This window comes from Camellia sinensis, unplaced genomic scaffold, assembly GCF_055761805.1.
Source record: "Camellia sinensis isolate YWXY unplaced genomic scaffold, ASM5576180v1 Unanchor1, whole genome shotgun sequence".
Lineage (NCBI taxonomy): Eukaryota > Viridiplantae > Streptophyta > Magnoliopsida > Ericales > Theaceae > Camellia > Camellia sinensis.
Window position 1 is genome coordinate 16,692,153 of NW_028128987.1, and position 12,739 is coordinate 16,704,891.

A 12,739-nucleotide genomic window follows, 5' to 3' on the forward strand; every position below is an offset into this window, starting at 1 on the left:
TTATATCAATGCATGTTTCAAGTAATGGGTTTTATGTATTATTTTGAAGGCGTTACAGAATCAAAGAGCAGAGGGAGAGCTCGAGCAAGCAGAGGAGTCGTCTGAGAGGGAGGAGATCGAAATAAGTATAAAAACGTGATTGCAAATGAGGGCTTTTCCGTGTTTTATATAAGTTGTAAAAGCGTGTTTTCAATCCACGCTTTCATTAATGAACAGTGAAAGTGTGATTGTGAATCACGTTTTCTTAACAAAATTATATGAACAGTGAAAGCGTGATTCACAATCACGTTTTTTTTAGAAAAAAAAAAATTTATATGCACAGTGAAAGCGTACCACGCTTTTTTCAGAAAACGAATTAAATGAGATGCACAATGAAAGCGTGGTTTCAGAAAAAAAATTTATGTTAAAAGCGTGATTTGCAACCACGCTTTCTTAATTAAAAGCGTGGTTTGCAATAGCGCTTTCACTATTCATCACATTTTGGGCTCCAAACAGTGAAAGCGCAATTTGTAATAGCGCTTTAGCCTAGTTTGGAAATTCCGTCCAAACTAAGCCTAGTTTGGGAATTAAGATACAAAATAGGCTTAATATAGGAAAAGCCTCCAACTGATTAGCAGAAACATGAGAGAGAGAGAGAGAGAGAGAGAGAGAGAGAGAGAGAGAGAGAGAGAGAGAGAACAAATGAAAAGCATATAGAAATGAAATAATCTATTGATATTGAAGCTAATCTGAAACAAACACAGGATACTGAAAATTAGTGCTGCTGCGTATAACGTGCCTGTTTGGCAGAAATTATAATCAGCTTATTTCAGCTTTCAGCTTAATTTAAGCTATTTTGATGTGTTTGGTTTAGCTTATAGCTTATAGCTTATAGCTTTTTGGAAGTCAGAAATCAGCTTATTCTTTGAGTGGGGCAGGAGATGCTTTAAGAATAAGTCAGAAATCAGCTTATGTTCATAGTTATAAGCTATAAGCTGTTTAGGCATAAGGTATAAGCACTTTCCCACAGCTCTACCAAACAGGGCTAACATAGCCAATAAAACAAATTAATCACTTGTGATACTGTCTGGCGGAGTGGTTGAGCCCACTCCTTTATTCAAAGGGCACATATACAACATGAGTCACATGACAACCACCAACCACAAATTTCTGAGAAGCTAAGTAGATATTCTACGAAATTTTTGTCCCCTGCCAAGGCTCATCCATAAGCTCTGCCAAAGCATCTCCATTTGGAGAAACGGACTAAGTACTAAAAATCAAGTTCAAATATCGTCAGTGGACATTTGATGTAAACTAAAAAATAAACTTCTCACTAAAAAAACCAATATGCCACTAAGTTGTTTGTCATCCGCTAAAAAAGTCAAATGTCATATCAACTTTTTCACTCAAAAGAAAAAAAAAAAAAAAAAAAGTTTTTTAAGCAACATCCCAAACATTTTAGCTTTTTTAGCTCCTAAAATAGCCAAATTCCAAACCCACCCTTAGGCTTAAAAATTAATGGATACCAAGCAACAAGCAACAAGCATCAAACGAATCAGAACTGAGCTGTTGTCCAACACCCCAACTCTTGAAAAGAGTTCCCTTTTTTAAGCATAGACAAAGAAACTTGTATTAGAGAATGTCCTGGTGGAAAAGGAGGGGAAGAAATCTTGATAAAATGGTGCTGTTTCTAATAACGATCCAGCTACAAATGTTGTTACGGTTTCCAATAATAATAACCCATCCTACATCATTATCTCTAGAAATCCTTAACCAAAGCACACTAATAAGGATGTATGATTACATCACTTTCCTGTATATAATGAGTCAAACTATATATTGAACTGAAACTTAGAAGTATATTCGAATCAAGAAATGTTCAACTGCCTTACTTTCCATATATTTGTATCAAGATCGACCTCATGCTTGCCAGACATGTCAATAGCATCCACACTTAAAACTGCAAAAAAAAAAAAAAAAAAAAAAACCAGAGAAAAGTGAACAATGTATAACACATAAATGCACCCATTATGTCAAGGTATTAAAAAAACATGGAGGATAAGAAAATAAACAAGGCAGTTATGTAGAACATAAAACATGCTAACCATCACAAGGTAAAGATGGGAAAGTCATATTTATGTGGATCGGAAGAGTTTCTCCACGTTTCAAGTCGACAGTCATCTGCGAAGATATGAATTATCACAGTAAGAAGATATCTATGTAGTCTGAGAATCTTTTCGCGAGAACAATAATAAAGAAAAATGATTAAGCCGCAGTGTACTCGTAATCTTACACTAAATTTAGAAGAAAATGGAGCATTACAGGGGGTAATTTAGAACAAATAACATACCTGGTGAACAGTATATGTGGTAATATAATATCTCAGCTCATGGAAGAACAAAGAGGCGATTATGACCAGACCCACAATGGAGACTGGACAAATAAACAAGGAAAAAAATTGCAAATTAGCGCTAGAATCAAACTGTCAAGTACATGATTTGAATGTGAAAAATTTGTTTGGTTGTGAATTTTAAAAAGAGTTTTGAATTGAATTTTGGAAGGAGTTTTGAGTTTTTGAAATTAGAAAAGTTATTTGATTTAAAAACTTACAACTCATAACTAACCACACAATTTAAAATTATATTCAAAACTCATATAAAAATTAAAAAAATTCTGAAAATATTTTTTATTTACAATATAAAAATAACAGGTGCTAAAAAAAAAACCGAACACTATTCCGGTCAACCGGGAGACGTTAAGAAGGACGACCGAGTTAACCAAATTTTCTCCGTTGGAAAGAAATTTTTAAAAATAAATATAAAATTATAATTTAAAAATTCAAAATAAACTCTACACTCATAAGAATTGGTGGAAATGTGTTTGCCAACGTAACCAAACACAGCCTTTTAATATAACTCAAAATACCACACCCACGCGTTCACGCGTCAACAAAAAAGAAGAGAATATATGCCATGGTTGAAAAACACCCTGCCATTCCATACCCAACTTTGTTCTTCATCCATCTTAAAACCCTAGTTACCTTTCAAAACCCTAGTTAACAATCTCTCCAAATTCATTTCAATGTCATCTGAACCTCAAAACCCTCCAATGGAACAACAACAACAGCACCAAGAGCAAGAAGAGGGTTCCACTCAGAGCAAGAAAGCCGCCAAGAAGGAAGCCGCCAAGTTGGAGAAGCTGCGCCGCCGCGAGGAAAAATCTGCCTCCGGAGCCTCCGCCGTGGACGCCCCTGACCCCCTCGCCGCCAACTACGGTGATGTCCCACTCGAGGACCTCCAGTCGAAGGCCGTCTCGGGCCGAAAATGGATCGAGATCGCGAATTTGAACGAGGAGTTGAAGGACCAGAACGTGCTGATTCGGGGGCGAGCTCATGCGATCCGCAGTGTGAGCAAGAAGATGGCGTTTTTGGTTGTTAGAGAGCGGGGATTCACTGTGCAGTGCGTGCTCTCTGTTGCTCCGGACGTGGTTAGTCTCCAGATGGTGAAGTTCGCCACTGGGTTGAGCAAAGAGTCGTATGTCGATGTCGAAGGGACTATCTCTGTTCCTAAGGATCCCATTATAGGTGCTTCTCAGCAGCAGGTATAATTGCATTTCTGTGTCAATTTTGAGAATGATTTGAGATTGACAATTTTGAATCCTCAATTCACTCACAATGACATGATAAGTGACTTGGGCCATAGATGGTTGAGTTTGTGACAAATAATAGTTGGATTATGCACAACTTCCCTTAGGGGCCTTAAACCAATTGACATGGATTTATCCACATCATGGTGGATAAATTAAAGGGTGTCAAGCTTTTTCGTGACGGAATTTTGGGTTTCGTTTTATAAATTATAAGTACGGAAAATTACTTGACAATCATGTTTTGATGTCAATGCTTATTGATTCACAGGTGGAAATTCAAGTGAAGAAGCTTTACTGCATCAGCAAGGCGGTTCCTGCGTTACCTATTAACATTGAGGATGCTGCACGCGGTGAAATTGAAATTGAAAAGGCTTTACAGGTATGTTTATATATCTTTTCTTACATGTACATGAGATATCTCTTCTTTGGAAAATTGACAGTGTGCCCACTCATTTGTAGATGAGCTTCCATTAAATTTTGTGTTTTTGTATTATTTGACAAATTTGACTTAGGTACTTACCCTCTAAGGGTCTATGTTAATCTAGTCTCTCAATGGGTGCAGGCTGGAAAACAGCTTGTTCGTGTCAATCAGGATACCCGTTTGAATTTCAGGGTTCTTGACCTGCGTACTCCTGCTAACCAAGGAATATTTCGCGTTCAGTGCCAAGTTGAAAATGTAAGTCCGCATCTTGTAGTCTACCTATTTTATTTGCATCCATTCATTTTTTATAAATTATAATGTGCGTGGTTTCTTGGAAAACTATACGCCATTGCTTGAAGGAAAGAAAAAGATATATGAAGTCATATTTTCAAAAGTTCTTATATTAGTTATGGTGATTGGGCATGGGGTCAGTTGGTAAAGGGAGCGTGGTTGTGTCTTACGTTTGAACCTGTTCTAGAAAAAATGAAATGAAAAATGAGACTGGATATCGTTTGTATTTACTCATGAATGAAAAAAAAAAAAATGGTAGTGTGCCAATCAATGTAACCAAACATGTGGGTTGGTTGAAATGAAGTTCAATAAATTACTGGGTATATTTGCCAATAGTATTGCCAAGCTGAACAGGACTTGGTCCTTAATTCAGTTTCACTGTTGTGCAGATATTCAGGCAGTTCTTGCTAGCTGATGGCTTTGTTGGGATTCATACCCCAAAGTTGATAGGAGGCTCCAGTGAGGGTGGCTCAGCTGTTTTTAAGCTGGACTACAAAGGCCAACCTGCATGTCTGGCACAGTCACCTCAGCTTCACAAGCAACTGGCAATTTGTGGTGATTTTGGTCGAGTTTTTGAAATAGGTCCTGTTTTCAGAGCAGAGGACTCCTACACGCACAGACACTTATGTGAGTTTACAGGTCTTGATGTTGAAATGGAAATTAAGGAGCACTACTCCGAGGTAAAGTTGAATTGTTCACTTCTCTAAGTGTCAAGACCCAACTAGCAATGCAATTGTCTTTGTGGTAGTAAGATGCTCTAGCTTCTTTTTACAGGTGATGGATATTGTGGATCGGTTATTTGTTGCAATGTTTGATAGTTTGAATGAGAAATGTCAGAAAGAGCTTGAAGCCATTGGGAAACAGTATCCATTTGAGCCTTTGAAGGTCACATCATTGTTTTCTCATTGTAGTTGAAATACTTTACATCATATTTCATTATTGGAAATAATAACATATTATATACGCCTGCTTACCAGAAAACTCTTATAAAAAGTAATTGTATTGATCACGCTAAAATATATTTTATACTTCTGTCTGGGAATTTTTGTGATAATTCAACAATTCTATTAGTCTGTAGATGGTCCTATTTTGTTACTGATTATTGGCACTGATTGGATATCCATGCAGTACTTGAGAAAGACTTTACGACTTACATTTCAAAAGGGGGTTCAAATGCTAAAGGTGACACCTCTCCCTCTCCCTCTCCCTCTCTCTCTAATGTATTATTTACTGAAAGCATTGTTGTCAGATTGAGAATCACATTGTGATATTTGAATTGAAATAGTAATTTTAAGAATCGTGAATTGGATCAAATCTAGAATCATAAAATTCGGCACAAACTAGCAAAAGATTTTGGGATGTTTTTTATACCTTAGTTTTTCTACAAGGACGTGATTACAAATTCTAGTTGGGAATAAATTTTTTGTAGCAAGAAATGATGGTCCAAATCCCACAAACCACAAATTATTTAAAGACCATAATATATTCTTTCTTGACATTAAACAAATAGACCTAGAAACTGTAAATAGAGTTGAGTAAGATGAAAAAGTAATCGAGAAACATCTATTTTAAAATATATAGTACTTTAAAATATGTGTATGCTTATTATTGCAAAAAAACTAAAAAAATAAGAAGAAAGGGAACCGTTAGGTCTGATTGAGAAACATTTATAATCCACAAATAGGTTCAAGAATGGATTGACCACTGCCAAAAACCAACTATTCAAAATAGACAAAAGATGTACTCTGTAATCTAAAAAAGGCTCTAACTTTTGGTAAAAATATCTTCTATTCTTTCAGACCACACACTAACCACATCAAATTCAAGGGAACCAAACACCATGCCTTCCTTCTCCAAACCGATTTTTCGAGAGTAAAGAGTGCATCAGCGCCTTGAGGGAAGACCCACTCAACTCCAAACGAGAGAAGTCGCAAAGACTATAATTCATGTGCCGCCTCATAATCAATCTCCATTTTTCTTGTAAAAGTGGTCCCAGAATTTGAAACCGAACATTTGTTTTTTCTTCTCCGTTAGAATTTCTTGTTGCATTTTTTTACTGGAAAGGCCTACGTCTTACCAGTAAAGATTTGTTGAAAAATTTCTAGGAATTTCCCCGAGAATAGGATACACTTCAAAATGAAATAAAAATTTTGGTGAAGTGTTGTTCACGTTACATATTGAAGACGGTATGAGAAGGTATTTAGTTAGGATATGCAATGGTGTGGAAATATGCGTCATAGTTACTGCTAATATATGAGTTCTACCAGTGCTGTTGTGGGACTTCCTTGTTTTCTTATTTTTCGATGTGTAATAAGAAAAAAATAGAAAGGATTGTGTAGAAAACAAAAAAGTCAAGTCAAAAGATGTTTCTGAAAGCAGATATTTACTAAAGTTTTTTTTTGGTTGATATTTTACTGCACTTGTGAAGTCAATATGCACTTGTCATTTCTTGCTTATTCACATTCTTATTTCAATAAGACTTGTTTGCACAGGAAGCTGGTGTTGAAATTGATCCTTTAGGGGACCTGAACACAGAATCAGAGAGAAAGCTTGGCCAGCTTGTTTTGGAGAAGTAATTTGCATTTTTCTGACCACTTTATGAAACTATTTTTCTTTTTCTTTTCCACCTTCTTGATAACCTTTTCTTATGCCTCTATTTTAGTATGATATTGTGTATAAAATGATCTGTACTTTCTACTGAATGTAGGTATGGGACTGAGTTCTATATACTCCATCGCTATCCGTTGGCTGTCCGACCATTCTATACCATGCCTTGCAGTGATGATCCAGCTTATAGTAATTCATTTGATGTCTTCATTCGAGGCAAGCACTGTTTGATTACCATTTTCTTTTGGAGTTTTTGTTTTTTTGTTTTAAATTCATTTATTTATTTATTTTATCTCCATTGTCAAATAATATGAGGCACAAATATGAATTTTAGTATGGCCAGCGTACATTCATGAAAAATATTTTTATAATATTTAGAGTGCGTTTGGGAAGCAAACACTTTAGCCAAAAAAACCACTAAAAAAGCCAAAAAGTTATATACAAAAAAGGCAAAGATTGCTTTTCTTCTATACTTTTTACACTTTTTTTTTTTAGCCAAATAGCCATTCCCACACTTAAATTTTTTCACCTCATATTTTAGCCAAAAAGCCAATTCCCAAACCAACCCTTTGTGGTATTGTATTATACATAAACTCAAAGAATGAAAATTAGTTTAAGAACCAATACCCAGTAGTTAGTTTACTTTCTAATTTTCAGTAGGTCCTATAAAAATTTTATTTCAATATAGTATAATTTTTTAACTCTCTCTTGCGACTTTCACTTTTGCATTTAAGTTGTTATATGCAAAAGTGTTTGTATGCAAATTTTCTTGTTTATTTGTTGATATCCAAATTTAGTATTGTTATATTTTGCTTGTTATCCCTACTTTCTATGAAGTATGGATATAGATATGGGACACATGCAGGACACATTGATGCCAATTCAATAAATTATAACAAGTGGGGTACTATTTTTGTCTTACTATTTTTTTTCCTTCTTCTCTGAGTAGTGACCGAAGTATTCAAAAATTATTCTCGTATTTATCTTAACAATTACACTCTAATGCTATGCAAAGAATTATTATGATTTCAAATTCATAATAGTTTTGGTTCGTGACCTAGAGTATTCGAAAAGTATTAGATATTTCTCAAAATTAAATAAAATTAATTTCAAATCATGGATATGTTTAGGAAGTATTGGATACGTATCCATGAGGACCCATCTTTTGCCAAATATAATATTGGAAAGATTTGTGTAGTAGAAGCTGTGAGGCAACTGGAAGATAATAAATTCACAACATTTGGAAGAATGGTTTAAAAGAATATAGAAGATAAAGCTTATAAAAAAAGAATACGAAGTAGATATTTTAAAATAAAACTAGTAGTGGTGCTCATGAGATCGTTGGCTGAATTGGTGTTAAAAGAAGTATATTCCTAGTTACATCTTCAGAAAAATGGTGAGTAATTCAAGTTACTTTCACTAGGCATGTTGATTAATGATGTGTTATTTTTTATTTAAATTTCAAAATAGAATAGAAATAGGAGTCCAACTACTCTGTTTCATCAAAAACAGAATGTGATAATCTTGTAGAATATCTGGAGTCCTACAAGTTTAAGAATCTCAAACTGAATATAGTTTTTGAGGGCAGGTTGGCTGTTGGTACTACTATGGAAGAGGTGTATTCCTGGTGACATGGTAGATATTTCGACTTAAATTTTTATATGCTTGTACCATGAAGTACCCTGGTGAACACAATATCCAATGGGATAACCTATACTTCAAAATAGTGGCAAAGCTTGTGTATCATATAGATCTGTTATCCAGACATGCCTGCACTCAGATGCTAATTCTGGAGGCCATGTTTTCATATTGTACACCTGTCCATATGAATCTGTTGTCCATATACCTGTACCGCAAGCTCATCTTGGAGTCCATATATCCATGTTATAGATCTTGCATATATTCTACCTCCACCCCAGATGGCTTTGTTACTGCCTTTGTTGTTATTATCATTGGTTATTATTAGTGTATTTCTTATTCTCTATGTTGAACTACTGCTTGTTTATGTCCACTTATGCTTTCTATAATATTCCCTGACATAGCCCTTTTCTCCTTCTCTATTCTCTCCTTCATTTGGCCTGCATAATGAACTTCTCATTGAAATATATAAATATCACCTACTAAAAAACAAATAAATGATTTTTTTTTCTTATTCCATTTATCCTTTTTTTTTGGATCATTATATATTAAAGCTGACTTTGTTTCTCTGTGCCTTCGTCTTTAGGGGAGGAGATAATCTCTGGAGCTCAACGTGTCCACGTACCCGAATTCTTGGCAACACGTGCGGAAGCCTGTGGAATTGATGTCAAAACTATATCAACATATATTGATTCTTTCGGGTATTTCTTCATTGACCATTTTGTCGTATATTCATTTGAGTTTTTTAGTTGCTTTATACTTAAAACGTTAAAACAAGTTGCCCTACCACTCACCCACAGCCAAGAAAAGGGGTGGGGGTGGGGAATACCTCCCCCTCGCTTAAGAAGAAAATATTAATGTGTGTCAATTATAACAGAATCATATTAAAAGAATCAAATTTCAGAAGTACTTCCTTTTAGATATGCTTCTTTAATTTTATGTTGGCGGTTGACCTGTACAAACTATGTGACATTTGAAGTTTGCTTTTGCTATTGCAAAAGACATCAACTATTAAATTTTGGAAAGTTAGTTGGGATTGTTTCATGTTTTGAATTGATGGTGTGAGACTGGCCTCGTGTTAAATAAAGAAAAAAAATTCAATATATGATTACTAACTATGTGCACACTTCGGTGGCTTGTCTTCATAATTTGAATTTGTTATCTTTGTGCAAACCATTGTGTATAATACATCCATCTATTTAATTAGTTTGGTTTCTGGAACCATTACACATGAAATCTAAAAAATATTCCAAGCTTAAAATTCGACCTTGTTAGGTGCTTTTTTTTATCATTGTCATTGTTATTAGGGTAAATTACATTGACACCTCTTGAGGTTTTCACTTAATACAACTTCCCCCCTGACATTTTGGAAATTACATTCCCCTCCCTGAGGTTAATAATCCCATTACATATTACCCTCTTTGTTAGTCTACCGTTAGTCTACTTAACAACTTGTGAAGATGTCTACAATATTTTCTAACAAAATGCCAACTTTGCCCCTGAAATTATCATACCAAAATTTTCTATCTTTCTCACATCTCTTTGTAAATGGGTTCAATCCATATACAGTTCACTACTCCCTCTTCCCTCCTCCACCCTCCACAATCATTGCCCCACCATGGAAACACTGAACACTTCATCCATCAACACCACCATGACACCACTGAAAATACAGAGTATATGCGATGTCAATTTCTTTATAGTGTTTAATTACCATGTAAACAAGAAGCAAAGAAAGAAATAGCTCAAGTTGCAAAACAAACTCCTAATTCATCTAAGATATAACTAGTTAATTGCACCATAACTACAAAAAGACACAATATACAATTGTTCTGGTAATCCATTCACTGAACAATTACATACATGTGCATCTAATTATTATTATTATTATTGCTATTATTATATATATACATGTATGAATAAATAAAATAGATGGTTCAAGCATCAATTTGATTTATACCCCGTACACCAAATAGTCTTGGAAACTATGGTTCTTCAGTATTGTTTTCGTGGCACTATGAGCATTGGCAAACTAGCAGGTTAATGGCTTGAGAACCAACCAACGACCTCCACCATTATTGAACGAAGCAACCCATTCACCAAAAACCCACCTCTGTCATCATCACCCATCCACCTCTGCTTCAATCCCTATTGTTATTATTGCGAACCACTCTGCTTCCGTACCACAGCTGCAAGCCCTTTCACCATCCCTCCTCCTCCATCACCCTCACTTCCGACCTCCATGTATTACCAACCCACAAATCATACAAATAAGATCCAAATCACACAAAAATAATACCCAAATCAGACAAAATTATATCCAAATCATACAAAATAAGATCCGAATCACACAAAATCATCCCCATTGCCACAAAGCAAACCCCCTTCTAATGACTCCTATTTCTCCAAACAAATGGTGTTGGAGTTGATGTATTTTGAGGCAATGGAGCTAGTGTTGCTGAAATTTTTTGGCGACATAGAAGGTCTGAGAAACTGCTAATGGCAGTTAGTGGAGTTTGGTGATGATGAAGGAGACTAAGGGAAGAGAATTGTGGAGACATTTTAGGATTCAGATAAAGAATATGGAGGATAGATATGGTAGGGTTATTAATGTCTTTTTATGTTATTGTGTAAGGGTAACATGGTAATTTTATCTTTTCCATCAATTTTGTCAAAAGACAAACGCTGACAGGGGTGTCAGTGTAATTTCTAAAACGTGAGGGAAAGTTGTATTAAATGCAAACCTCAAGGGGTGTCAGTGTAATTTACCCTTGTTATTAATTATCATTAAAACATTTTTTTTTCCCCTGATGGTGATGTAGAAATTTCTTTTATGTGATACTGGTTACTAATATTATTGCATTTTCATGATCTCAATCTTGGCATGGTCTCTTATTGGTCTTTTGTTCAAATACTTTTTCAGGTAGCAATAAAATCAATTATGCATTCTATTCTATTTTATTTTATTGTTTTGCTTTCAAGTAAATGATACATGCAAATTGCAAATTTCAAATCATTGAAAATGGTCTGGTGGAAACACTCTTGACCTTCCATAATCAATTACTTGGTAGTCTAGTGATGTATGATAAAGTAGTTATGTTGTGGACATCCAAGTTTTCATGACTAAAAAAGACGTGCCAGATCTGATTCATGGTTATTCTTTTGCAGGTATGGTGCACCTCTGCATGGTGGATTTGGTGTGGGATTGGAGCGTGTGGTGATGCTCTTTTGTGCCCTAAACAACATCCGCAAAACATCACTCTTCCCTCGTGACCCTCTCAGGATTGCTCCATGATATTTTATTCTAGTAGCGTGTTCTGCCTGACTCTTTTTTGTCACCAAGATTGTTTCCTCTGGATGTTATTTTGTTGGAAATGTCTTACCAGATAAAATTTACTAGTTTTTCACGGGAAAAAGTAACATTTACATACATCCCAAAATTGTTCATCTTCATTATTATATATGCATGTTGTCCAATTGCATTGCATGTGGTCATGTGTTGTGCTGTGCAGTTTTTTCTCTTTCTATTTTTCTCTCATTGATTTACACCTAAGAAGTTATATCATGCTCATATCAAAATAAAACCTAAAAAAATGTTGTTAGGTCCTGAACTAGGCTACTTGTATAAATTACGTTGTCCCTCAAGCGCATAATTTCCTAATTCTTTGAACAAGAACTTGCTACTTTAGTTATTTATTTTCTTCAATTGTTAAATGAAACTTTGTAACAAATGATGGTATCAATATTACCATCATTTATACTGCATCCGTCCCATATTAATAGTCGCTTTTGAAAATTTTAAACTTTTTAAAGAAATATAACCATTACATTTTGAATTCAAAATTTAAAGGGTTAATTTCAAAAATATCTTTCTATTCTTATTGTTAAATATATTTATAATGCAATTGAAGGCCTTGCCATGATTATGGCATCGATAAATGCCAAATTCCTTAATTGCATTACTCAAAACTTCCAGCGTCTAGCAGGTAGCTGAGAATCTTTACTGTTGGTTTTGAATTTGGATCTGGATCGCATTTAGATTCGCTTGGGTTATATTTTGATTCAGAGTAATTAATGTCAGTTTCAGTGGGCAGATATTCATTGTGAAACAGAGTTGAGGTTTCTTCAATTGTGAAGACTATGGATAGAGTTTACAAT

General features: G+C 34.9%; 1 protein-coding gene across 1 annotated transcript; it reads left to right on the top strand.

The window, feature by feature from the left end:
• Nucleotides 1-2,869: 2,869 nt before the first annotated feature.
• Nucleotides 2,870-12,068, top strand: LOC114301699 (aspartate--tRNA ligase 2, cytoplasmic-like). Its single transcript, XM_082910729.1, has 10 exons — nucleotides 2,870-3,579; nucleotides 3,893-4,003; nucleotides 4,187-4,300; nucleotides 4,726-5,016; nucleotides 5,111-5,221; nucleotides 5,465-5,518; nucleotides 6,829-6,908; nucleotides 7,044-7,159; nucleotides 9,168-9,282; nucleotides 11,750-12,068. Exons 1-10 carry the CDS (start codon nucleotides 3,061-3,063, stop codon nucleotides 11,874-11,876), a joined length of 1,638 nt encoding a protein of 545 aa, XP_082766855.1. The 5' UTR covers nucleotides 2,870-3,060; the 3' UTR covers nucleotides 11,877-12,068.
• The last annotated feature ends 671 nt before the right edge of the window (nucleotides 12,069-12,739 follow it).

Coding starts and splice junctions, on each gene's coding strand:
- LOC114301699 (XM_082910729.1), top strand. CDS start 3,061: ATGTCATCTGAACCTCAAAACCCTCCAATGGAACAACAACAACAGCAC. Junction 4,301..4,725: donor TTCAGTGCCAAGTTGAAAAT/GTAAGTCCGCAT, acceptor ACTGTTGTGCAG/ATATTCAGGCAGTTCTTGCT. Junction 9,283..11,749: donor ACATATATTGATTCTTTCGG/GTATTTCTTCAT, acceptor ATTCTTTTGCAG/GTATGGTGCACCTCTGCATG.